Below are 25,607 nucleotides of genomic sequence, written 5' to 3' on the forward strand. Positions count from 1 at the left end.
ACTGAGGACCCGGTCCACTAAACAGCTAGATTTTACTGTTAAATAAAGGTTTCTATCCCTCCTTCTTGCACCCTTCTCCTTTTGAGTGTAGTTTTCCTATAACGGATATCTGAATATTGGGAAGATATGGCTGTGGGAAATGTGCCGAAATATACCTCTAGGTCTGACCAAACATAGTGTTACTGTGTCCTTAGCGTAGACGTGACTCGATTTGCTGAATAAACCTCCATACTGGTTAGAAGCCTAGAATAAACCAGCACACGCATATACACACAGTTGGTTATTTGGAATTCAATAATTTTAGTTTTTGCAGCCCATAGTGCATGCCAGCATACTTTTGTGCAATGACAATGTAAAGTGATGTGATACAATACTTCCGAGCATTCGGAAAGCTTTCAAAAACTGTTTTACCTTACATGTGATTACGGGGAATCGTAATACCTTCTGCCAAAGCCGACAGCCTCGAAGGCCTGGACATTGTGTTGGTCTTGCATTTTCCCTGATGTCAGTTACTAGCAGCTGGCTGTTCCCTTTGTTACAAAGATTGCTTAATACAGCAGCTGACGCCTAGCTCCGACTCTTCGCGCTCCGCACAGGACCGGCTTCGCACGAAATGGGGCGACGCTGGCAGTGTTTCTTCCGTAGCGGTGTCCCAAACTATACTTTCACCTACACCTTGAGCTAGTGAATGCGATTTTAAGCTATTATAACGATAATAAGTGACGCACACGCAACATCTGGCGCAAAAAAGTATCAGACGTCAACCGGCGCAAAGAAACAGCAGGTAGAGCGAGCTCGAGTGAAACAGACGACAAATGCGAGAATACTTTAGCCGGCGTCAGGTAGAGGCGCTTCGCAGCGCCGTCCGTGGTCGCGCTCACCAACAATAGAATTGTTTTCCTCTGGGCTATTTGAATTATTTTTTGACATTGGGTTGATGTCGTTTCACAGCATATGTTAGACCACAGTTTTCTAACAAAAGGGGGCTGTCCAAAGCTCCCGAAGTTTTCAAACTCCGCTAGGACGATTCATAAGAAATTAGGCGCAAGGGATGGCAAACATGAGTCAAACCTGTACTTATTTTAAGAGACGAGTAACAAAGATTGTGCGGCAATCACAGCTGTGGTCTTTGTCTATTTAATTGTGTAAAATCGCACCGGGTTCACAACACGCGTTACAAGCGTTGGCGAATGTGAATTCATATTTGAGCCTGCCTTTGTTCAGGGGGCGTAAAAATACATCTGCGCAACTGGATTTTCCGCTGCCGTGTGAACGCACCTTTCTCAGCAGCCGTGTCAACGAACTCTCGCTGACACACTGCATTCTTCACTACTGGTATCCGTTTTTGTTGGATATATGATACGTTTAAATTGTGTGTTCTTCTGCTGTGTTAATTTTTTAGTAACGACACCATATTCATTCAATGTTTGCACCACCTGTAATTAAAGTTTGTGAGGTATTTCGGAGTACATTTTTCAGCATTTCTGTAAAGGGTGAAAATAAACTTTTTACAAAAGCATTGTGATTTAAAATAAAAACAGGAAAAATCTCAAGTACCATTATACTAGGAGGGCTTATTCCTTCTGCCCAATCATTGTTCTACAGTACAAGTAATACTGAAGTGTATTGTCTGTGGAAAAATATGACAATGTTTTGGTGGCGCCGCTGTACACCATCTGCTACGTTATTTGTTGGCAGTATAAAACGTTGGACAAAACGCCATTTTTAAGACAGAATAAAATTCATTTCACCATGACTTTCATCGTCCAAATCAGCCTACTTGCAATGCTGTTAGCTGTTTGTTATGGGCGGCATGACTTGTCAAGATGGTTTCGCAAAGGCACCATTCAAGAGGTGGGTAAAACTGATGTACAGGAAATATCGGTGCTTATGTTGTAGAATTCACAGCTAAATGCAAATTTATTCACTTTATTTAAAAAGGCCACGGTTTTTTCTGCTAAAATTTATAGTTTGAATATTCGGTATAGATTTGGTAAGACTTCCCTTTTTGTTTAGAATTGACTTCGCAGTAAGTTTCCGAAATGCGCATTGTTTTAGGTAAACTAATTATTACTTCAAACGCTATTTTGTGAGCGCCTGTAAAAAACACAAAAATCGCTTATTACACGATTGCTGCTAAAGTAATAAAGTCTTTACAAGTTTAATGGCTTTTATTATGTGGTTCATTTGTGAACATAATTTAGCGTTTTTAACTGTGCCAAATAAAGAAAGGTTAATCAACCAGGAGAAGTGGAACACTTGAGCTGGTCATTTTAGGCCAGTTTGCCTTACCCTAATATGTAAACTGAGGTTATTAGGAAAGTAGTTGGGAACAATCTGTAATTGTTGAGGAGGTTACTGAACATAACCTACCAATCTTATTTACAGAATAAAGGCCCAGATGCTTTTGATGACATTATTTTGACGACATTTTTACTCCGCTGTTCCTAACTATAAACCTGAGATTATAGGATTCAAACCTGCTGGTGCACTTATGATGAAACGTAAATCTCCTTTACGTTAACCCTATGGTGCACGGGGTTTTTGTGTTGGATATCTAGCATTCTTCCTGCGTTTTTTTATTTTTAAATTTTTTGGTACAAATAATACATTGTGTGGATATTCGTGCTTACCCTTGCATGAAGCACACTCATAGAAGTCATAATTTTTATATATTTGGTAAATGTTAAATGCAGTCGTGATTGATTTTATTGTATACACGATTTTCCAGAAAAAAGGTATGCCAAAGTTTCAGTAGAAACATTTTGACTCCTCCAATACTACAAAAAAATGTACAACCAGAAATATGTAATGCGTGTTACGTACTGCATATCAAAGCCAATCTACCAGACCCAAGCACATATGACAAGAGAAGGGCGAATTCTTCACACCTGTTTCAACACAGGGTTTATTGCCCATGACCAGTTATCCATCGTATTGGATCAAATTTTTAGGGGATAAAACGCAAACAAAGGCATTGCGGGACATGTAAAATAGATACAAACTCTGTGAGTCAATCATAAATCACGCCAAAAAGACTAAGGCCGCGAAGCTGAGGTTGCATTACGTGGACTCACGGACACAAAACCGAATGTTTACGGAAGATTTTAGTTGTAATTAAAGACGACAAAAAGATTGAGGTAAGCATAACCTGGCAAAAAACCTTTTTTGTTTGATTTGAAACGCCCGTATAAAACACGTAAATGGAGGTTTTACAAGGAAAAGCTTTGCCGTAAACTAGGAAATAAGAATAATTCGGAATTTCTTCTAAGCATACGTCGGGAATGCTTGACCCTGCATTGAGACTCCTTTGCACCAATGCCTTCAAAAACGGTTTTTCTTTTCAACGTAACTGCGCCAGCCCTCTTTTGGTAGAAAATATTTTCTCTTTTTAATAGTTTTGAAAACTCTGGCTGACATTTTTGGCTTTCGATAACATATCCCATAACAAGCGCACAGTGGTATGGCACACACAGGAAACAGGCAATACATACACGCGGAACCAAGTCAGCATGGAGGGTTTTGCGTTTCAAGGATTTGGCAAGTAATTCGCAAAAAAGCACCACAACTCTACAGAAATTTACATGCGAGTGGCCCCTACGTTAAATAATGACGAAGAAACTAAGTCGAGGTGCTGATTGTAGAGCACCCGCTTCCTAACTCCGGAATGCCTTGGACTATGCTGGCCGTCCGCGAACTCTCCACTAATCCTCTCTGGTGTGAGAGGCCAGAGCTTGTCAGCAGCTCCTCCCACTGCTCATAGGAAGTGTTGGGGTTTGACGTGAGGGTGGGTGATTGGTGGTACTTCAAGACCATGTGGTACAGGGTGCCTAGTTTGGCGCAGGATTTGAATGTGGCAGAGTATAGGGTGCGATACATGGCAGGTATCAACTTACGTTAGAGAAATACAAAAATAAAAATATAAAACACGAGGGGACGTACGCATGTTGGGCTAACATCTTTTCGTCCAGAATAAAAACGTCTGTCTCGCTACTGCACGGCTTTTCCCGCTATATTTTCGGCGCTCACACAAAATCATACTTAGCATTTCTTGAAGATTGGAAATCTCCCACTGTCGCATCATATAAAAGATAAAGGGTTTCTTGTTTTCAAACACTCATCTTTACAAGCTGACACTAAAACTGGAGCACCGGAACCCTGGGGCACTGACTATATATTGAACTAAATCTCGTACAATTTTTTGAACATAAATATATGCATTGCAACTTTATAAGCATCGCGCCTTTAAAATACAAAAAAGTCTACATAACATCAAGTACGATGGGGGTATTTTCCATAAGGTAAACACTTTACAATAAGGTGAACAATTTACTTGCTTTAAATAATTCATTGTTGACAAATTTATTTTCATGTGTTGACAATACAACTGTCAGAAATGATGTTGGAATAAAGGGCTTGATAAGAAACCAAGGAATAAATGGTTGTCTGTTCACCGCCCAACAAGGTATATGGCCTATTCCCATGAAAAAATATACGCCCTCACCTTTTGTTTAGCACCAGTCGCGCTGATTTCTCATGAAAGTTTTTTATGGATTTTCTTCGAAGTTTGAGCGGATTTGCATCAACCAAACCGACCGATTCTCAAACAATATTGGTCGTGAGCGCGCCGCCTCTCTCCGAGCCACCACCCCTTTAGACACCTGCCCACACACTTTTGTGATTGTCGGGATAGCACATGCAAACCTAGCAGCTAGCGTGCATGGTATAACTGGGATCGCCAAGAAGAACCACCCACTCTTGCGGGAGATTGCCGAAGCCTTCGTGATCTACGTTGCTGGGGTCATGTAGGAGCACTCCGTCCGCGGCTTTATCAGACTGGGAGAAACAGGTTCTCCGTAAAACAAGTTATAATATATAATACTAACCCTCCGCAACTCAGACATTGTTTATGTATATATCTCTGTTCGTTTTTCGTATATATCAGGTTGTTAGTCTGTGGCATATTCTTTTTTTCTATTCTTACGTTTTACCTCAAGTTCAAGCTGCTTTTTAGCAGAAATGTATTAAATAGCACTCATCAGAGCCATACTCAATAAAAATAAACATTGCTACAGGCAGAAAAATAGGCAAAGTGGACTGCTTTAAGATAATGAAGAAAATGAGTCATTGCTGTGTCATAACTTTCAATGCTTTACACCTTATATTTGCAGTTCATGACACAAGGCTCCCGAATCTGGTTGTCATTTACATCAATAACGTCTGGTCAATCAATATGCATTTTTGACAATGTGCACAATGCTACAGAGGATGGAGTTGCTTTTGTACGGCATTACGTCAATCGGAGCAACTTATACGAGCAGGAGTAAGTATCAAATTGCTGTTCTAATAGTTCCAGCTGAAATTTATCGCGAAATATTCAGGAATTGCCTTGTTCAAAAAAGTATATTCAATGAAATAATGAACCTCATACACAAATAACTTTATGCATACGTAGAATATAAAAAACAAGTTTATTTTATGCAGTTTGGTCTAGTGGAAGAAGTTTGTTCTTTTGAAAAGTACTAAAACATGTCGATAGGGCACTCAGTCAAGTTACGTGCATTCAAACAGTGAACAATCTTAGAAGTCACAATTTGTTGCACACTCTTATTCTGAAGTAGAGTCCTTTGCTTTCTAGCTCCGGTTTATATCTGTGCGTTCAGGCACTGTGCATAAAATATCTACTCCTCTGAAAAAAAATGCTGTATTCAGGCATTACTACAATTTATGTGCCCGTAAATAGAGCGTAAATACGTTTTGACAAAATAAAAAAAAATGTATACACTTTTATGTCTCCGGTTACGTCACATGAAAGTTTGCCGTGTTTATAGCCAGTATGTCAGGTGTCCCTGTGGAGAAAACTCCCGAGATAGGCGGTTTAGAACGCGGCTGAGGTTAGAATGTACCCAGAAGTTTTCGCAACTTCTTTTTGCTGAGGGATTTTGCCGAATCGGTTACAAGTATGCCCCATTCAATGATATAAAACTTGTGATAAGAGATACAGTTGCAGCGTTCTGAAAACTTCACCTACTGCTATTTGGTACAGAAGAAGGCAGGTTGTCCAGCGACTTAAACCGAAGACGTTTCTTTAAACGTCGCCGTCAACATGTTTGTTATACAGTTGCGCATGAAGGCCTCGAACATTTTGCTTGGCCTTTGAAGACTTTGAAGAGCAAACAAGTAAAAGTAATCTCAGTCAGTTGCTTTGTAGGTGTACCGTACTCGATTGCGAAAATCAAATGATGAAGTCTCAGCTGTTATCGCCAGCGATAGCCTTGTGGGGGCTTTATTTGATTCCGCTAGATTCGATGTTGTGGGCATTTACTGTTCGGTACTATGAATTTCTGTTACACATGGCGTTGTACGGTTCGAGATTAAAAAATCACTGCTCCAACTCGCACTACCTTTTCGGAAACCAAAATTTTGTGACATTTTTGCTAGTTTTATAAAAACTGGCGAGGTCAACCATGTATTACAATACATTTGGGTTTAAAACCACAAGTCATACGGCATTTACAACGTCCCTGAATGCGAAAGGGGCTTAGGACATTCATTTGTCCCTTTTAGCAGTGGTAAAATCGTGCGGTTATTGCCCGAAAATGCCGAGAATTTCAGGTGGGAGCAGCATTTAGAGTTGGTATAAACTATAAAAGGTCTGACGACAAACTGGTTGATATAAAAAGTAAGTGCAGGCTACGGGTAATTTACTTATTCATAGTATACGTTTTGTACCGAGAAGTTCTGAAAACTTGTCATGGCAGGCTCTGATAATTGCTAGCCTTAGGTCTTGCAGGATAGCCTGAAGAGACATTCTCCTCATAGCGTGTGAACATTTGTGGTGCGAGTGAGTATTTTTGGCAAAACTGAAAAGGGTTGCCCTAAAAATTATCGGTACCATCATTTTTAGTGGTTCGCAGTATGTGGGTACCGTAGCTTAACCCACAACTGTAGAATGTTGGACAGACGGACGAATCTCACATTAGGAAGGAAAACGCTTGATCATTACCATTGTCTGCTTCCTAGGTAGTAGGTCCCCCCTAAGGGTACTCGCGGCCAAATTTTTTTCGGCAGCTTTGGAGATGATTTTGGCGTCAAACATTTTCAGCGTCAAGGTTCGTAACTCCATTCGGCCAGACGCGCATTTTTAAAACTGCAACGAATAAACCCCATGACAGTTAGTTGAAACATTTGTTTTACTAACGTATTCGGTTCACATAGAATGTGTTTTATCCTTGATAGGATTGCGAGTCAATATGTGAAATACACACAGGCGCGGAACAGGTCAGAAAAAAGGGCGGTAGACGACACAATTTTATTTTACCTAATTATTTGTTGTTTTAGGAGTACATACAAATACGCGTGTAGATAACCAAACTAAAGTTTTAGTAGCAGCCTATTCTTCTTTTTTACAATCTACATATATTTCTGCCCTCACATTTAGAGAATAATGATAAGCGGTTGATTTTTTGGTGACCTAGCTGTGACTGTTTGAAGCAACAGCGGTATGAGCCAATTTCTTTATTGATAGAGTAAATGACTCCCTGAGAAAGCCCCTGTGGGAGTGAATTTCACGTGTGTGTGACTAGCATATTCTGAAAGAGTACGCGCTAAAATGTAGAAGCAGCATGTTTTTTTATCACGGGGTCTTCAACCCGCGGGTGCGTCAGCGTCTCTTAGGGTGGGATGCACCGAAATGACCGAGAGTAGCTTGCATGCCTGGAGCGATCCCACGAATGCAACTTTCGTCTGCAAGGCTGTTCCTGCAAACACGACACAACGCCTACTGCTGGTACACTGGCGGCCTACCGGATTGCCATAAAGCGACTGCTTTTTTTAGAGTGTTCTGTTCCCTGCAACGAAGACAGCCAGCTGAGTACCTGCGTAAGGGTTTAGATCGTGCTGCGGAAACAACCCAGGAGACCATGGTTGCTCTGGCGATATTGTTCTCCGCATGCTAAATCTTTTCTTTCAGATCGCCGCTTTAGCATGATAAGGCACCGACGCACCTGCAGGTGGATGCTCCTGCGACAGTTTTAATAAACTCGCCGCATGTAAACGCAGAGGCGGACAGTGAAACGACTTTCAACTAGTTGAATAATTTTAGCTTCTCTTTCGGCAAACCTAAGTAAACGTGTTTTCCGCACGTGCGTTACAGGTAGAGTTCGGAATGCGCAGTTTTCAATAAAGTACCAGAATTTAGTATACCATCGCAGAACATTTTGCGCGCCAATTTTGCTGTGTTGCAACTGGAAGCAACCTCGTCTGGCATTTTCGCGGAATAGCACATATGTCAGCAATATACAAAGTTACTAGCATCGTGTTCATTACTGAAGTTCTGTAAGACTCCATGAACCCTAAAACATCATCTTTTCTCTTCACGGGTTATGTGCAGTATTATCTACAGGACGATCGATCAGTTATTGAGATTGCCTTGTCACGAAGCGAAAGGTGACGCAGTTGGCTTGAAGCAAAACAGGTTTATTGGAGAGAACGTGTGCTCCCCCAACAACTAAAAAAAATTCCGGCGCCTTCCCGCGAGGGGAACACGAGTAAATGCAGAGCATTGAGGCCTCAGTACTGATTGAAGGCAGTGTTGCTTCCATCGCTTCTTCCGTGATGCTGGAGTAGCAGACACGAGTAAACGTGGGCACGATCGTCAACCAAGGAAGGAAGGAGCAACGCAGTGACTGAAACACGAGCGACCGCTAGCCGCTATATTTGCAGCGCGTGCAGTAGAGGGAGAGCAGTACGGGGGGGAGAGCGCGCATGCGCAAGCAGCGCGCGCCCTTCCACGACCCACCACGCTGCTATCACGCACCTTTTAGGCCGAGACCACGACGGAGCGAACGGGCTGACTATGACGCATGCGCACGCCAGCTGCTGTTGAGAGAGAGGACGGAAGGAGAGGCGCACCTACTCCGGACAAGAAACTGTTAACAGCGTCCGATGCAGGAACCGGCGAGGCTAAGAAATGCTCTGCATTTCAAATACCCAGGCGACGAACCAGCAGTCATCATAATGACGTGCGCTGGTGGGTGTCGGCGAATCGATTGCCAGGGCGTCTCCTCTTGAGGCGTCTCATCTTGAGGCGCGGATCTTCTTCGAACCGTCGTATTACATCATGAACACTGTATCTAAAAAAGTCTTCTCTACGCTAGTGGCATTAGGGCAACAAATTCTCTCTATCAAATGAAATACTCTGTGAGGTTTAAGAAAGAAAGAAACTTGCGTTTCAGTCGTGACACAGATAACACAGCCCGGCGCAGCCGAGCACTAAGAGCAAAAAATCCAATGCATCATTTGCGGCATTACCCCCTTTAACAGTGCATCGACCCGGTGGTAAAATAAAACATCAGTCCGAACAAAAAATACAATCCGAAGTATTGCGTAAAAAGGTGTTAGCCCAAGCACGCGGACGACTTCAGGCCGCGTGCGTAGTAGTGATGTTCCGGAATCACCATCGTGGATCAACCGGTAGGTACGTTGGGCAACACGTTGTAGAATCGGGTAGGGTTATAAATTCCCTCGCAGAAGCTTCTCACTGACTACACGTCATCGGATGAGAGTTCAAACCGCCACACGAACCCCCGCGCGCTACTCGGCGTAACGACGTCGGGGGTTGTACCATGTGGCATCGACCACCTGCTGGTCCGTTGTGCAAACTCGAGCGAGCTGACGGGCCTCCTCCGCACGGTTAAAATATTTTTGGACGTCAACGTTGCTGTCACCGTCTTGTGCGTGCAGAAGCAAATCCCCAAGCATAGTAGTCGGCCTTCTATAGACAAGCTCAAACGGTGTCATCAGGGAAATTTCCTGGATAGCTTTGTTGAGCTCAAACAGGACATACGGAAGGACATTGTCCCTTGTATTATGTTCAACATCAACTGACATAAACAGAATATCCGCGATCGTCTTGTTCAGACTTTCCGTTAGAGCGTTCATTTGGTTATGGTAGCGCAATATTCATTGCATGAGCTCCGCAGGAAAGGCCGATCCGCAATCCGTGATTATGTCTTGACAGGCTCCATGTCGCTGCACAACTTGGTTAATGAAGAACTTGGCGGCACATTGTGCAGTCACTCTAGGAAGATCGGTGGTCTCGGCGTAGTGCGTCGTGTAGTCTGCCATTAGTACGACCCAATTGTTCTCGGATAGTAACTTAGCGAACTTGCCCATCAGGCATATTCCAATCTGTTGGAAGGACCTCCTTCGGACGGCGATAGGCTACAAAATTCCGGCAGGTCTCGTCGACGGCGTCCTCCGTCATTGTGAGTCATGGCAACGCCGGGCGACGTCGGATGTAGGGCGGGGCCAGTAGTTCTTCGTCTTGATTTTTCTAATAGTGCGACCCATGCCAAGATGTCTCGAAGACGGGTCGTCATGGCACGCTTTCAAAATATTCTCACGAAGGTCCTCGGTGCTGACAAGAAGATAAGTCGTTCTAGTTCCGGGGCTGAAATTATTTTTCAGTATGACAGAAGTTTTGAGGCTGAATGCTGTTAAGTTCCGTTAGAACGCCATAGGCACGGGGACGTTGCGTCCTTCACGGTACAAGTCAAGGTCGGCACGCCGCTGGGGCTAGTTCGCTCTTCGTCACGACTCACAATAACGTCTCTCTTTATAGGAGTCGTGTGGTGGTGGGTAGACGTGGGCGCGGGAGAGGCAATCGGCATCAGAGCGCTTTCTGCCGTGCCTCTAGGCGATTTTAACGTCGAACTCTCGCAGGAGCAAGCTCCAGGACCCAAGACGGCCAAAGGGGCCCTTCAAATTGGCGAGCCAACACAGCTCATGGTGGTCAGTCTCAACTTTGAATGCTCTCTCATACACGCATGGGTGAAAATTTGAAAATTTCCGTATAACTGCAAGGAACTCTTTCTCAGAGGCTGAGCAGTTTTTCTCCACCTTCCAAATACCACGGCTGGTGAAGGCGATTAGTTTTTGGCAACCGCTTTTCTTTTGTACGAGGATGTCACCCAAGCCTATATCACTGTCGTCCATGCGCATTTCCGTTTCGGCGTTTATGTCGCAATGAGCGAGCACGGGCGGTTTTTGTAGGAGTTGTAGATTGCAGGAGGCTTTTTTTTTATCGCTTTTGCAGCTCAAAGCGGTGCTTTTTTTCGTCAAGCGCGTGAGTGGCTCTGCGGTCGGGCGAAGTTTGCGAAAAAGTCAAGTCGTATGCGCAAGGTGCCAGAAATCTTCGCACGCCCTTCTGGCTTTTCAGTTTTTGGAATTTCGCCATTGCTGAAGCTTTCCCTGGGTCAGGCAGGAATCCTGCGGCATTGACAACAAGGGCCAAAAACTTTATTTTAACGTTAGCGACGCGGCACTTTTCAGGCTACAGAGCTAGCACCGGCGAGCCTCAAATTCAAACTCCAACCTTGCATGGTGTTCGTCGAATATCCGAAAGAATACCGAAACGTCGTCGACGTATACGAGACAGGTGCGCCACTTCAGGCCAGCTAGCACGATGTCCATGACTCGTTGGAATGTTGCTGGTGCCATGCACTGCCCACATGGCATCCCCTTGAACTCGTAGAGGGCATCCGGTATTATGATTATTCTGCTCTCGCTCTGCCTCATCCACTTCTATTTTCCAGTAACCTTTATTTAGGTCCATCGATAAGAAGTACTTCGCGTGGCAGAAATGGTCGAGGGCTCGTCAATTCGTGGCAGAAAGTACACGTCCTTTTTGGTGATTTTGTTTGGTAGCCGGTAGTCAACGCTAAACGTTAATTTGCCGTCTTTTTTCTTCACAAGTACGACTGGCGCAGCCCAATGGCTTTTCGATGGCTGTACAATGTCGTCTCTAAGCATGTGTCCCACTGGTGTCGGGATGGCTTCCCAATCGTCTGAAGACACGCAGTACGGTGACAATCGGGTAGTATTGGCTACATCTTTGGTTATGACTCGGTGGTTCACTAGTGGTGCCTGGTGTATTTTGAGTTCGATGAAGAACACTCCCTGTAATGACGCAGCAAAACCAATATACTTGTTCTGTTCTTGCGGTAGCGCCGGATTCACGTCGAAGGAGTGTAAAAATTTAAGGTTCTTTCGGGGGCAAGTTTAAGAGCAGCGACTGAGATTACACCACTTTCTTTTTGCGTTTCTTCGAGGAACGCAATTGCACCGCCCTTGTTTAAATGCCGGTACTCCTCGGTGAAATTAGTGACAAAAACGTGGTATTGGCATGGCTTAAAACGTGCCATGAATGTTGCGACTTAGACACCGCAACGGAGAAGTGGCCATTGGTCACTTTTTATCATAGCATCGTCATCAAGAGCAGCATCTTCAAAGTAAACGGTGATCAGGAAGCTTGCGCGGGGTGGCAGGGTGCCATGGTCATCGGCGATCGTTACAGCAGCACTCTGGCAGCGGTTATTTTCTGGCTACATGGAGGGATCGGGGGGAAATTTTTTCGAATTGCGCTGTAGAACAATAATTGCACCGTTGTACGTCATAAAGTCAATTGAAAGAATTCATCGCGGGAACAGTTAGGCAAAATGAAAAACGGAGCAGGCTACGTGGTCCCATCTACGGTGACGCGTGATGTGCAGGTACCACTTGGTGTTACGAGATGGCCTCGTGCTGTGTGTATGTGCGGACCGTCCCATCTGGTCCGCACCACCTTCAGCTAACACGCAAATGATCAGATCATTACTGAGTAGTCGGATTCTGTGTGTATGAGGGCGATTACACCAAAGCTGTCGATGGACAACTTTACTTCGGATGGCGCCTCTCGACTTGCTGGTACGTCGGAGCGTCGTATCTCGGCTTGTCCGTGTTGATGGTAGGGAACTATGCATCGCAGTTGTCGTCGTCTTCTCACCAGCAAGTCCGGTCATGTCAGGTACGCGTCGCACCAAGTGGCTATCGTCGTATTGGGTAGTCACATCGGTGTTTGATTCGGTCCTCGAGCTGTGATATCGCGAATCACGGTATACGATTTGTCCTTGCGTCGTTGGTCGGTTTTCGGTTTTCCACTATTGCAACTGTTCACCTCCAGAATTTGCTGCTTTTATTTTCCCTTGCATGAACTGGGGTACCATGCACGTTCAAAATCAGCCTTGCTACGGCAGTTCGAAGACTGGTTGGGTAGGGCAACGGTGAACGGTTGAAACGGTCTGGTCCACGGCTGGTGTTGGACAGGTCTTTTTTGATGTCAGTAGGGCGCTGGCCGGGCGGGTCCATGGTACGTCGACGGAGAACTCTAAAAAAACCAGCCTGTTGTAGGGGCAGCGACGAATGATATGGTCGGTCTCTCCGCAGTGGTAGCACAACGGACGATTATCGGGAGTTCGCCACACCTAGGTCTACCTCGCCGTCTGGTATTGCACTACAGGGAGTCATGCGTTCGCGCACCTGACGGCAGTATGGACAGGCCTCTTGACGACGGGTAAAAGCAGGAGGGTGTCAACGAACAGCTTCGGGGAAGGTCATCGCATGTGGCCCGCGGGGTCTTTCGGGAAGAGTAGAAGTCTCCAGTGCCTGTTGCAACTCTTCCCTGATCATGTCGGTAAGAAAGGCAACTTGAGGTTGTGGCGTCGCCGGGAAACGTTTTCAAAGCTCTTCCCTCACCACTGCACGGATGGTCTAGCTTACTGTGTCTAGCTAATAGCTCCGACGCCAATTGTCTCTGAAACCAGAGCATTGATTTTTCGGTCGTGCTGCCTAGTTCGTATTTCACGTGTGCTCTCCAATGCGGCCACCTCAGAAGCGTATTCGGCCACAGTATTACGAGGGTTTCCGGACAAGGTATGCGCATAACGCTTGCTCAACCCCTCGCATCAAAAACCTTAGTTTCGTTTCACCGCACATTTCACGCTTTACACGGCAAAGAGTTGCTGCAACTCTTTAACGAACACGAGCACGCTTTCATTGGGATGTTGCATGCGTCGCTGCTGCAGCTGCTCAATCCGTTTCTTGCTTACCAGAGTCAATGTTTTTAAAAGTTCGGTCTTGAATACCTCATAGGTCTTCAGTATACGCTCGTAGTTCTGGAACCAAATGCGTGTGGAGACTTCAAGTAGGAAAAACACTCGTATAGGTCTTTCGTCGTGATGCCACTGGGTCAATGTTCGGACCCTCTTGAGAAGCTCCAGCCATCCCTCAGGATCTTCCGTAGGTGACCCGTAAATGACGATGGCTCCCGATGTTCCTGCAGAACTACACAAGGGCTCGCTGCGTTTGTTTTCGTGGATGCGTTGTTTATCGCACCAGTCGTTACATCTTCCGCCTCCAATTTGTCCTGCAGTAGTCCAACCTCAGGCTTTAGGCTTTGCTGTCGCCATCTGGCATGAGTTGGGCTTGGTCGAAGACTTGAAGAGGGTTTAAAGTGCATGTACCCAGCCCTTCCACCAGATGTCACGAAGCCAAAGATGATGCAGTTGACTTAAAGGAAAAGCGTGTATTGGAGCGAACTTGTGATGCCCTAACAAGTAAAAAAAAATACATAGGTGGCGAAACAGCAGTCATCAAGGTGGCGTCCGTGGGCGAGTGTCGGCTAATGGAATGCTGCATCGTCTGCTCTGCGGGCATTTATATTTGGGTGCGGCTGTTTCTCCGACCATCGAAGTAAATAGAGAACACTGTAGAAAAAAAGAAGACTATTCTAGGCTAGTGGTCTTAGAGTGAAACATTCTCCCACAAAAATGACATAATACGTGAGGCATTAGAAAGAAAGAATGGAACATGCGCTTCAATCGGGACACAGATAACACAGCCCGGTGCAGCCGGGCTGTAAAAGCAAACACACAAATAAAAAAAATCCTCTGCGTGTTTTGTGTTTATGCTCGTATATTACTGCATAGGCAACATCAAGTAGCTGTGACGATGTTTGAACATGTACGTGATTTAGGCCTTATTTGAGCTTAAAGAGTTGCTATGTGTATGGGTGAGCTATAGGGACAAATGGCTGGCGTGAATGGCGTGAGAGGGTGCGTCATTTCATCTAAGGGCAGGTTCTTTGTTTTAATACAATTTCAGTTATTTCCTACGTTAAATTTGTACCTGCAAACAATAAAGGTATTCGGGCTGCGGTTTTCTAGAGATCTCTCCGAGCTTGCCAGGTTGCTCTAAAAAAAGCACTTGATAGAGACTCCTCGACTCACTTTGGCGACTTCCCAGCCTGAGGGGAGATTGTTTGTTAGGAGAGGCTGAGATGGCCAGTGGCAGGAGATCTCAGCATATTCGATGCAGTGGAAGCAAAGTGGAGATATCTCACGAGTGCCGCTTGCCAGTCTTGCCATGGAGAGGTGTAGCATGGTAGGTAGCCGATTGGAAACTTTGGACAGGGGTATGACAGGAAGCATGACGACTTATTGGAGAAGTACGTAAATGGTGAACGGGAAAGGCATAAGCTATGGTTTGTGTATTGTGAGTTTTCAAGGCGAATTAAGGAGGCTTTCTGAACTTTTCTTACGACGTCACTGGAAAGGTAAAAAACCTTGTATCATTTATGATGCGCACTACATGTGTTGCACATAGGTTTTACAGAAGCTTCCACTTCTTTATTTATGGTATTGGTTTAAGAAACGCACAAAATATCTATAAATAGGTCGCACTTCTACGCCTACGCATGAGCTGAAGATACACTGCGCAAGTTTTCTTTCGTTACCCAAAGATCCACACCCTATGCCAAAAAGGGGCGTGATTGTTTTCAACGGAAGCACAGTGGCGATAAATAAATCCTAAAAATCATAATTATTTTTTCTTGTGAAAAATACATCCAGCTAGAGGGCAAATCTTGAGAAACGCAAAAACTATGTGAGAGACGTAAAACATACAAATGTGAAAATTCAGTGTTTGAAGCAAAGGTTGGAAATGGAAGCAGCCATAGGGTTTTATATAAAAAACCACTTAACATGCGTCACAAGCAGCAACCTTGAATACGTAGGCATAAAAATAGTTAAACACAGTGCGAAGGAAAATATTTTATTATAGCACCCTTTTTTCAGGGTATTTTTTTGCCCAAAGTATACCTTGGCATTCATTTCGTTTTCTGGTTTCTTTCCGGAGCGTGAAAGTACGTTTTTATATTACCTGGCTTTTAACCGTTAGCCGTCGTATGTTTTTTCTGTTGCATGCCGCGCAATGCAATCTTCAATGATGAAAAAGGTACCGCCTTGTCAGCAGTAAATTGAATCTTTCTTGATCAAGAATGCAGTTGTTTTACTGACTAGTTCTTGAAAGAGCAGGTGAATTTCTTGAAAGACGCATGTATTTCTATAACGAAATGCATGCATAACACACGCTCGCCAGCAATACAACGATACTGGGGATTTCTACACTGGATTTCTCTTATACTTTATTGCGTGTTACAAGTGTATTTGATCAAACGTTATTTCACTAGAGCATTTACTTTTTTGTTGTAGAAAAACAAACGTATCATTTGTCCCCAAGTACTAATATGCATAAAGTGGGCCTATGAACGGACGATAAAACCAACCTAGAATACCTGGACATAAATTGTCAATTATTGTTTCTAGTGAAACACGGTGCGCTTTTTCTTTTCCAGAGTAGGCGTTAGGAAGCCCAAATCCTCAGGAAAAACACCTTGGAATGCCTAGGTTTGTCTTCAAAGACACGCTACGCCATAGAATCTTTTTGGTAGCATTTATTTGATTTAGAACGGTAGCAATAATTCACGTGACTTTCAAAAGTCAGCACTAAACTTTGAAATAATGTATCTATGTATACCAGTGTTGGCAGTATTGTTCAGTTGTTATTTTTGTATTCTTTCACAAATATCGATGCAACGGTTTTGTTAATGTTGATTGCGTGCAACTAAAAAACTGAAAAGTTAAAAATTGTTTTTTTTTACTTCGGATAATTCATTTACACCCTAGCAATTCTTCTAATTATTGCTTCTAAAGCAATACTCCTAAACCCCTAGCAGTGCTCCCCAGTACTTTAAAATCACACGTACTTTCTTCGAAAAAGAATGTGTGGTTTCAAAGTACTTAGAAGCACCGACTGTTTAAACACCCTAAGACAAAACTGAAATTTTTTGCCCATAAAAATGTGTTCTTTTAGAATGATGCGCCTTGCCAAGTTTTATTTGATATACTGTTTTAGTGGAGGTGTACGCAAATATTTCTTCGTAATCCAGTGAAGCTGCATTTAAACAAGATGGTTTTAGCTGAATAAAAAAAATGCGCTATAAAGTATTTTGGGGGGACCGCGAAAACAATTTTTACGTGTTAATAAATTCAGCACTCTTCCTTTTTTCTCCGGTTGCACCTAATGCAGTACCCCGCAAAACAAAAAGAAATTTATATTTACTGGGTATCCTACCATGGTGTAACAAGTACTCAGTGAGGGGAATATTTTTTGTTGGAGAATTTTCTTTTGTGCAAATATTTTACTAAGAATGCGTTGCTTACAGCTTCTACGTACAGCAAAGGTACGGACATTCCTTGAACTCATACACCATGGTTGTAGAAAAAACTTGTAAGTAATGGCTTAACTTTGAACCTTGTTTGTGTATTCCTGCGAAAATTTGATATATAATACGGAAAGATTTAAGCACTAAATTTGTATTTCGAAACTGAATAAGCTAGATTAATATTATTATTGCTATTTCGATACCGGGAGGAAAAGCTTTGTTTTTGTTTGGGGTTCTTACCAATGCCGTTGTAGAAGAACACGCCCTGCAGGAAAGCCAACTTTCTCTGACCATAAGGAATAATCGTGGGCCAAGTGCAAAAAATGGACGCTTCCTTAGGGCGGAATCGAACGTAGGGTCATCGCGTATATGAAGCCGACCTCCATCCAGTTGTCCATTTGGACAAAAGAAAACGAAAGACTCCTTCCAGAGGTAATCGGCGTTAGTATGCGGCCATTTTGGTCCTTTCAGTGTTGCCATACTTCCGCTTCTACAGCCTCACCGTTCACTTTGACAAGGTCATTTGTAAAAAAACCCTGCCCAAGACCCAGCAACACGGCCTCTTCGGACACACTCCTTCAGCGGAAATGCTGTGAAGCGCGTTATCTTTGATTCACATTTTTAACGACGCCAGTCGCACGCAGCCGCAGAGCAGGGCTCTGCGCCAACATCATAATCCACCAACTTGCCCAGCAGATTTGTTTAATGCAGGGAAGACCAGCTAGGAATACCATAGTTGACAAACAGAAAACGCATAAGAAACAAGATGGCGGTGCCCATGAAGTGTCGCAGATTAAACAAATGTCACGTGATACGAATTGACCAATTATAACGGCAGCGGCACGGAACAATACGACAAAAGAGTTCCAATTCTCTGTAACCTTATCTAATCACACTAGCCAACACTTTATAAACATGCCTAGACTTTGTTATGGTCGATGACAAGCTTAACGGCGCAATTTTGCTAAATCATTCATTGGTGCTGTTTTCTAAGGCAATCAAAAGCAATTATTGTATTGAGGGTTTCTGTTTTTATAGCCTCTTTATCTTAGATACTATGCGGAAGTTTGGCAGTTTTAATTGTTCTTCCTTTGGACAACCCAATGTGTATTCCATTTGTCATAACAACACGAGTTCAAGTGATTTTTACAGGAGATTGGGGTTGTGGTGCGGGGATGAATAATACGTGTATTTGGTTTCTTTTCAATTTTTAGCTGGTTACCCACAGAACGTCACCAGAGAAACATTGATCTTTACAAACCCATGGAGAACGTGTGGAGTATTTTTTGTGGAGTCTCTAACGGGTACGTAATGACCTACACGACCTCATTTGAGAGTTGCACCCGAAAACAGTGAAAGATACCTTAACTTACACCAACTTATTAATAGAAAACGAGAGCTGTAGAAATAACAGACCCTTCGCTCACAGACACTCTTCTTGAGAGAATGAATTTAGGAGAACAATAGTGCTAATTGTGTTGAAATTGCACTATATTTGATAAAGTAGTGCAATTGAAATTGCACTATGAACCATCACGTTGAAAAAAATTTAGTATAATTTCTGGTGGTAAATTTTCACTTCCAATATTTTCTCATATCTGCAGCAAGGAATTGGAGTAACTGACACAAGATGAAGACAACTATATGCTCAGTATGGCCAGGAGTCTTGTAGTCTCAGTAACCCAACAACAGTGAACTGTTGCACACTGCCGGGCTTAATACTAGGTTTCCCGAGATTGTGCGCAAGCTGCCAGGAAATGCATTTGGTGCGATCTGCAGCCCCTATAAATGAAAAGTGTAAAGCAGGCTGTTTTATTATAAGGAAGATTGGGCAAATTAGCGAAGAGCAAGCGAAGTGAGTTACGTCAGACATGGACTGTATGGCCGAAGCAAGGACATAGCTTAGAACAAAGGCTATCCACACGCTGATGTGAAGAATACACAAATTGTCCCACGAAAAAGCCCCACTGAAATAGTTCGGGGTAACGGTTGGATGACGTCGATGGCGTTGTTGGGCCGCGGAGTAGCGCGCTTGTTTGGTGTGATGGCCGCTGTTGCGGTGTCACCTTATCATTGGTGCTGGCAGTTTCGAAGTCTTGACGCTGTTTTCGGTGAGCTAGCTGGTCCACGGAAAGGCTTGCGTTGCGGACGTGGCGCGGACTTGCAAGGATTGAAGTTCTGGAGTATGATGCGTTTTGGCGCCGAGTGTCCTGGGCGTTCGCATCCAGCTGAGAACCCTACAAACCGACAACCTCCGGCTTTCGACTTGTCACCTCGTCTAGTCACGGTACTAAAACAGCTGGAAGCTTGTTTACGCCTCGAGCTAGAACGAAACTCGTGCTAAATAAACACCGGGAGACTCATTTACTCCTCAAGCCGGAGCGCTTCGTTTCGCGCACTCAAAACTCCACGACATTCGTTTACACTTAGAGCTGGACAGCATCGTGCTGCAAAGAAACAATATATTTACAGCAATGCTGTATACCTCGACCCTTCAACATTTCCAACCCCGTTGCTAAAACGCCAAGGCGCTAAGAATACACATGAACACTAGATGCTTCGCCCCTCCCTTTATTTTGCATTAGTAGAGATGGCTCAATATTTTTTTTTGTTACATTTTGGTTAGCGCCATTTTAATGGAAAGATATGCTTCACAATCAAACGCAAATGAAACGTTTACAAAGGATGACATGTCACCTTAAGGGCATAAAAAGAGTCATTGTTGGTTGTACTTTCTAAAACTAGTTTTTTCTATCATAAGTCCTGTGATCAATCATAAGTCCTGTTCCCAAATTGGCGAAAGCACCCCTAAAACCTGTTGGCCAAGGGTGTTGGATTATGCTGGCAGTGTTCATAATGGTAACTGGTCTTCGACCCTGTACAATTGGCAAACCTACGCCTTGAGCGTACTCGTAATCGTCTGTTGGACCTTCTGTCGATAATTTTGGTAGTTCCCGTCAAGACTTTACCAGCATTGTGGAAAGCACACTCTGAATCTTGTTCCGCTCGGTTGTGATGAGAAGTACCCTAAGGTCCTTGCTCTGGTACCGATCGCCGAGAGCGTTCTCTTAACCGAAGTCATGGAGGAAGAAAAATGTTAGGAGGGAGCATGACGTCAGGTTGCCCAGCTTCGGAAAGCCAACTTCCTCTGAAGCCGCTGTCTCCACTCCTCGGGCTCCTCCCGCGCAATGCGTCATGGATGCAGGCCCGCGGTAGCATTTAGTAGCTCCGGCTGGCTGCCAGTGGAGGTGGAGGGGAGCGGCGTCGCCGGAGGCACCGTACAAGATTGTTCGCCAGGGTTTCGCTCCAACTCTCGTATCCTGGTATTACTGCCGCGGTAGCTGTTCAAAACAAGGCGACAATGCGATTGCATCCTCACGAAGCACCGTCACCAGCTGCAAGCTGAATTTCACTTATGACGTTGGATCGCTCGTTACGCGTCACCGTAAACATTCACAAGCACGGAGCGGCCTAACACTGCGCGGTAATTGCCAGGTAACCAAATGAATAGACGCACGCACGCAGCGTCGGAGAAGGGCCACATAAGGCGCAAAGAGCTACCGCTTGCCTGTCACGTGAGGGTGCACCTCCCATGAGCTTTCCTTTTTAGTTTTGTGTCTAGGCTTCATGATTATCACGTGACGCTACCTCCAAAACTTTTTTTTTCGTGCATGACCGAAGTGAAGATTCTTTTCCTAAAGTGTTGCTCGTACTGTGCGTGTGGCAGCAGCCTGGTATTCCCCTGTGACCAACGGGTTGTCCTTTTTAAAAGCTCTGCTCTTTGCCTCGGCTCATACATCTATCATATGGCCCCCTCGGCATTAATCTGTCACTTCGACCTCTGCTTAAAATTTTTGAACAACCGATTTTGTGCACTTCACAACGCACGTGCTTAATGCCGGTGCTGCACGGCTGTTTCAAAGGCCTTCTGAAGGCCATTGAACCAATTGTCTCTGGAGTGCCCCATTGTAAATGCATAGCGCGCAGTTCTGAGCGAGAGGCCAATTGTCAATTGAACGTTACCATGTAGCACAGCCATAAAACTGAGAAATTTATTGAACTGGTTTTGAATTCAACTCAGAGTGTCATAGTACAACAGCCAAGTGCCTGGGCGAAGGACCCTTTTAATCACAATCATGATTTACTTCAAACAGCTCCTGCAGACTTTTACCGCCAGGCAATTGTGTAGAAACTAGTACTGAGACATACACCGAAAAGCTCGCTGTTGCCAAGACTTTTTTATCATAAAGAAAAAGAAATTAGTGAACGCCTTCTTGCCATATTTACGGCTGTTCATTTTTCCCGTTAAGTGCAGTGTTTTCCCGTAACTAATACACCTCTCGATTTCGCAGTGAGCAGCACACGCAGTCCTCTTACGTAGTTAAAACGCACCTAACACAAGCAAAACCTGGCGTGCGACGTTAACCCATGCCCTCTAAAATATTTTACTTTTAATACACATTATTTCTGCAGTAAAAATGCTATGTATAAATACCTAAACGAAATCTGATTTGCCCAAACTATTTGTTACACTACCTAACTAGTAAAAGTACCTTTCTGACTAAAGAAGCAATACCACAAACAGTTTCGAAATACAATCTACGTGCAAGGTACAGGAAAATATAATGATAAGGCCTGCGCTCACGATTGCTGCCCAAGGGCGGTCACGTGCAAGGCGTAGGGAAAAATAACAGTGGGCCGCCGCGGAAGGACAATTGTGCGAGGGCTGATGATATAGCTGAAGATCTATGACCTATTTGGGAGGGGGGATACACAAGACATCATCATATAAATATATGTGGCATCAAAATGTCAAAGCCTTTGGGAACGAAGGTGGTGATAGCTAGAAAAATTTTTATGAAAACTCTTCCTCAACATGGTTGTTTCAGAATCAGTCTGGCAATTTTTGTGCATAAAAGGAAAGCGTTGTCTATATTGTTGCCTTTGTGCTTATCATTTATACAAGATACATATTGATGCCAGATGGCACATTCCTTAGCAAAGTAAATGGTTCCTATAACCATGATGATTGCTCCCTTATTGAGATATATTTTCGCTTGCCAAAAATTCCCTGCTTTTCAGTTGGCTTCCATAAAAGTGTTACTATGTTTGCCACTAAAAGCGAAAGCATAAACCGAGGAAGTGTCAAAAGGTCGTTCCCGAACTGAAAGAAAACGTTATTTAAAGGATAAAATTTCATCCCGTGACTGACATTCAAAATTCTATAAGTGATTTCGGTGTTTACAAAAATAAAAAGGTCACACACAGCGAAAAATTCTCTTGCAAATAATTCCAGATTTAAAGTGAATATTGTTACGTGGCGGCAGTACTGACGACATGAACGATGAGATAGTCGAACGATGTAGTTACAGCTGATTTACATGGCGGCCATAAAAGCGGGCGCTGGGAACCAGCCACTTCTTCGTCGTCTTCGTCGTCTTCTGTGATGAGCCATGACAGTATGGGGCATCGGCCGCCTAGGTGTTCCGTGACATTATGTTTCGTCTTTGTATTTCGAACTAAATGTTGAAGAGAAGTGTGACTGGGAAGAAACAAACCTAAAAAAGTATTTATAACACTACGCGACCATTTGGGGGGGGACTTGCGTTCATTTATTTCCTGTGCTGTTCTAAGGAGAAAGCCTGAAGTCCCCATTCTGGGAAGAATCGCCGGTGTTGTACGGTCAAGAATATTGCGCATGTATACAATATCATAAAATTTGAAGTGCCAATACAGTAGTAGGCAAATGTTTTACGACTATGCCACTGAAACATTTTGAAGCGGCAGAACAAAAATGGTTCTTGTTGTTCTGCTTTCTTCTTCGAATATAAAAAGGTTTCGAGATTGGCAAGAAATAGCGGGCGTATGTGCACACTTCAAAAGTTTAGAAGAACACAACAGGTGTGCACCCTTTACGCAGAGGTCGCCTTGTAAAAAGGTATTCGCTCTCGCCAGGCTACTTGCTAATTTGTTTTGAGCAATAAGACAAAGGAATAAAAGAGGAAAAAACAGACGCATATACGGTGCAGCAGAAACAATGCTGCTCAAGCAAACGTTTGAACCCGCCGCGGTGGCTCAGTGGCTAAGGCGTTGCGCTGCTGAGCACGAGGTCGCGGGTTCGATTCCCGGCCGCGGCGGCCGCTTTTCTGATGGAGGCGAAAAGCAAAAACGCCCGTGTGTACGAGATTTCGGCGCACGTTAAAGATCCCCAGGTGGTCAAAATTAATCCGGAGCCCTCCACTACGGCGCGCCTCATCGCCTGCGTTGCGTCGGCGCGTTAAACCCCACAATCAATCAGGCAAACGTTTGCCTAAAGACAATGGCATAGATACGAATAAACTGAAGCCAGCACATTGTTACTGAAAAGAAATGCTCTTGCCTCTAGATCGCGTCGGCAGAATTAGGCTCCTCAGAAACAATTGTAACGCCCTTGTTATTGCAAAAAAACAACCTAGTACTTGCAGCGTATGTTAAAGATAATCATGAACTGCTGCTGTGCAGCAGCAGGAAAGATTTTTCTAGAATGATATAACACACTATACAAGGATTGCCCATATAACATCTTGCTTTATAAATTTTTTGTACTTTTTCTTCCTCCCGCAAAGAACCAAGGAGGAAGTGGTGCGACCTTAGGGTGAATAATAAGGCCATCAATTACTGGATACCTCCTGGCTGCCTTATCGCCTTCTACAACCGTCCCTGCTATGGAAGGAAAATCAAACTCATCAATATGTGTGTAAGGTAACCAGTAAGTGTTGCCTACGCACTAATGTTAGGAACGATTAAGGAAACGCATGAACTAAAGTCTGGGGTGGTCTGCTCAGCTAAAACTCAAGACCAAAAACAACAAACTTTTTTTACCTATTTGTTTTACACTGTTTACAATTTCAACTGAAGAGTCTGGTAAAATCTTTATTTGCGTGTCAGGTGACAATACGTTGCTTAAAATTGTGGTACAGGACAGAAAACGTTTAAAAAGTGTTGCCTTCAATAACGCAAACTTCTTCATATTTATTAAAGACGCTTTACATTATTATGTAATATGAGCTACACGTAAACTGACAAACGTATATTTTGTAACAAAATTTATGGTTGTTTTGGTATAAAAACTTACGTCAGAATATAGTTTTAGCACTTTTAGGCTTTAAAATTTTAATTTTACGAGCATACATTGGCCTCCCTGTTGTGGGCTTGGTTAATTTTTTACCTCTTTGTAGCTATTCTTGAAGCAATATATTTAGATAGTTTTTTTGTACTACTTTTCGATACTTCGGTTTCTTCTATCAGCGAAATCGGGAGTAAGTTTTTTTATTCGGACAATAAACTACACGAACTGAATCAGAATCTGCTAAGGATTTTTCAGTTTATTAAGATGGCGCAGATTTTACACTTTCTAGTTCTAAGATACCTCACGTAAACACAACGACCTTTGGTGGGCGGCTTGGAAGTACAAGCAGTCTTCTGGAAGAAAACTTCCTGCAGTTCCAAATGAAAGCCTAACATAAATTCAAGGGGTTCCTTTCTTCTCTTTTTGTTTCTTCATACCGTGCCTCTATTCCTTGTTTCTCATTATCGACCCACATTTTCGACCCTCATTATCCTTGTTTCTCATTATCGACCCACATTATCGACCCTCATTATCGACCCACATATCGAAACATTTTTGGTGTATGTAAAACGTATGGTATATAATAATGCATGACTAAGATGAAGCCGAAATATAGGCAATTTCTGTTGCAAATATATTTTTTTGCATTTGCCAGAGAACAGTGTTACATCGGTTTCAAACGAGTATGCCTGTAGAGGTAAAAACACAATAATACCATCAATTCTGTTTCAGCAACACTGCTGTTTTTTGCTTGGCTGAAGATTTTTGGATAAGGTAAAAAATTGATAAGCACTTTAGCAAACCAAAATATTGGTGGTTCATATTGACGGCCATTGGATATTTTTTGAAGCTACAACTTCTTGGCCATTGATAATAACCACGCAAAATATAGGAGCACCTAAGTAAGCAATATGAAACACTGAGTGGGTAATACATAAAATATTTCCATACTTTTACACTCCTCTCTGGGTTTGAATGACATTTTCATTTCAGTTTTTTTTTATTTACAGTGCAAGGTTGACATAGCCTAAATAACAGAGCTTGGTTTATAAAACGTACGTCATGATTTTTCCTCAAGACATCAAGAATGCAATAAATTCTATTTTATCAGCTCTC

General features: G+C 43.5%; 1 protein-coding gene across 3 annotated transcripts; it reads left to right on the forward strand.

The window, feature by feature from the left end:
- The first annotated feature begins 1,718 nt into the window (after positions 1-1,718).
- Positions 1,719-25,607, forward strand: LOC144141356 (uncharacterized). Of its 3 annotated transcripts, none has more exons than XM_077672951.1 (6): positions 1,719-1,854; positions 5,172-5,323; positions 17,384-17,448; positions 18,598-18,687; positions 23,989-24,131; positions 25,502-25,607. In XM_077672951.1, exons 1-5 carry the CDS (start codon positions 1,753-1,755, stop codon positions 24,126-24,128), a joined length of 549 nt encoding a protein of 182 aa, XP_077529077.1. In that variant the 5' UTR covers positions 1,719-1,752; the 3' UTR covers positions 24,129-24,131; positions 25,502-25,607. The 3 variants fall into 3 exon arrangements, with proteins under 3 accessions (XP_077529077.1, XP_077529076.1, XP_077529078.1); XM_077672950.1 differs by having other exon boundaries at positions 23,989-24,124; XM_077672952.1 differs by lacking the exon at positions 25,502-25,607 and adding an exon at positions 25,224-25,437.

The sequence above is a fragment of the Haemaphysalis longicornis genome, unplaced genomic scaffold (genome assembly GCF_048455015.1).
Source record: "Haemaphysalis longicornis isolate Haplotype H1 unplaced genomic scaffold, Haemaphysalis longicornis Haplotype H1 scaffold_6, whole genome shotgun sequence".
In the NCBI taxonomy this organism is placed as follows: Eukaryota; Metazoa; Arthropoda; class Arachnida; order Ixodida; family Ixodidae; genus Haemaphysalis; species Haemaphysalis longicornis.

Coding starts and splice junctions, on each gene's coding strand:
- LOC144141356 (XM_077672950.1), top strand. CDS start 1,753: ATGACTTTCATCGTCCAAATCAGCCTACTTGCAATGCTGTTAGCTGTT. Junction 5,324..17,383: donor AGCAACTTATACGAGCAGGA/GTAAGTATCAAA, acceptor CGTTGCTTACAG/CTTCTACGTACAGCAAAGGT. Junction 17,449..18,597: donor CATGGTTGTAGAAAAAACTT/GTAAGTAATGGC, acceptor TTCAATTTTTAG/CTGGTTACCCACAGAACGTC.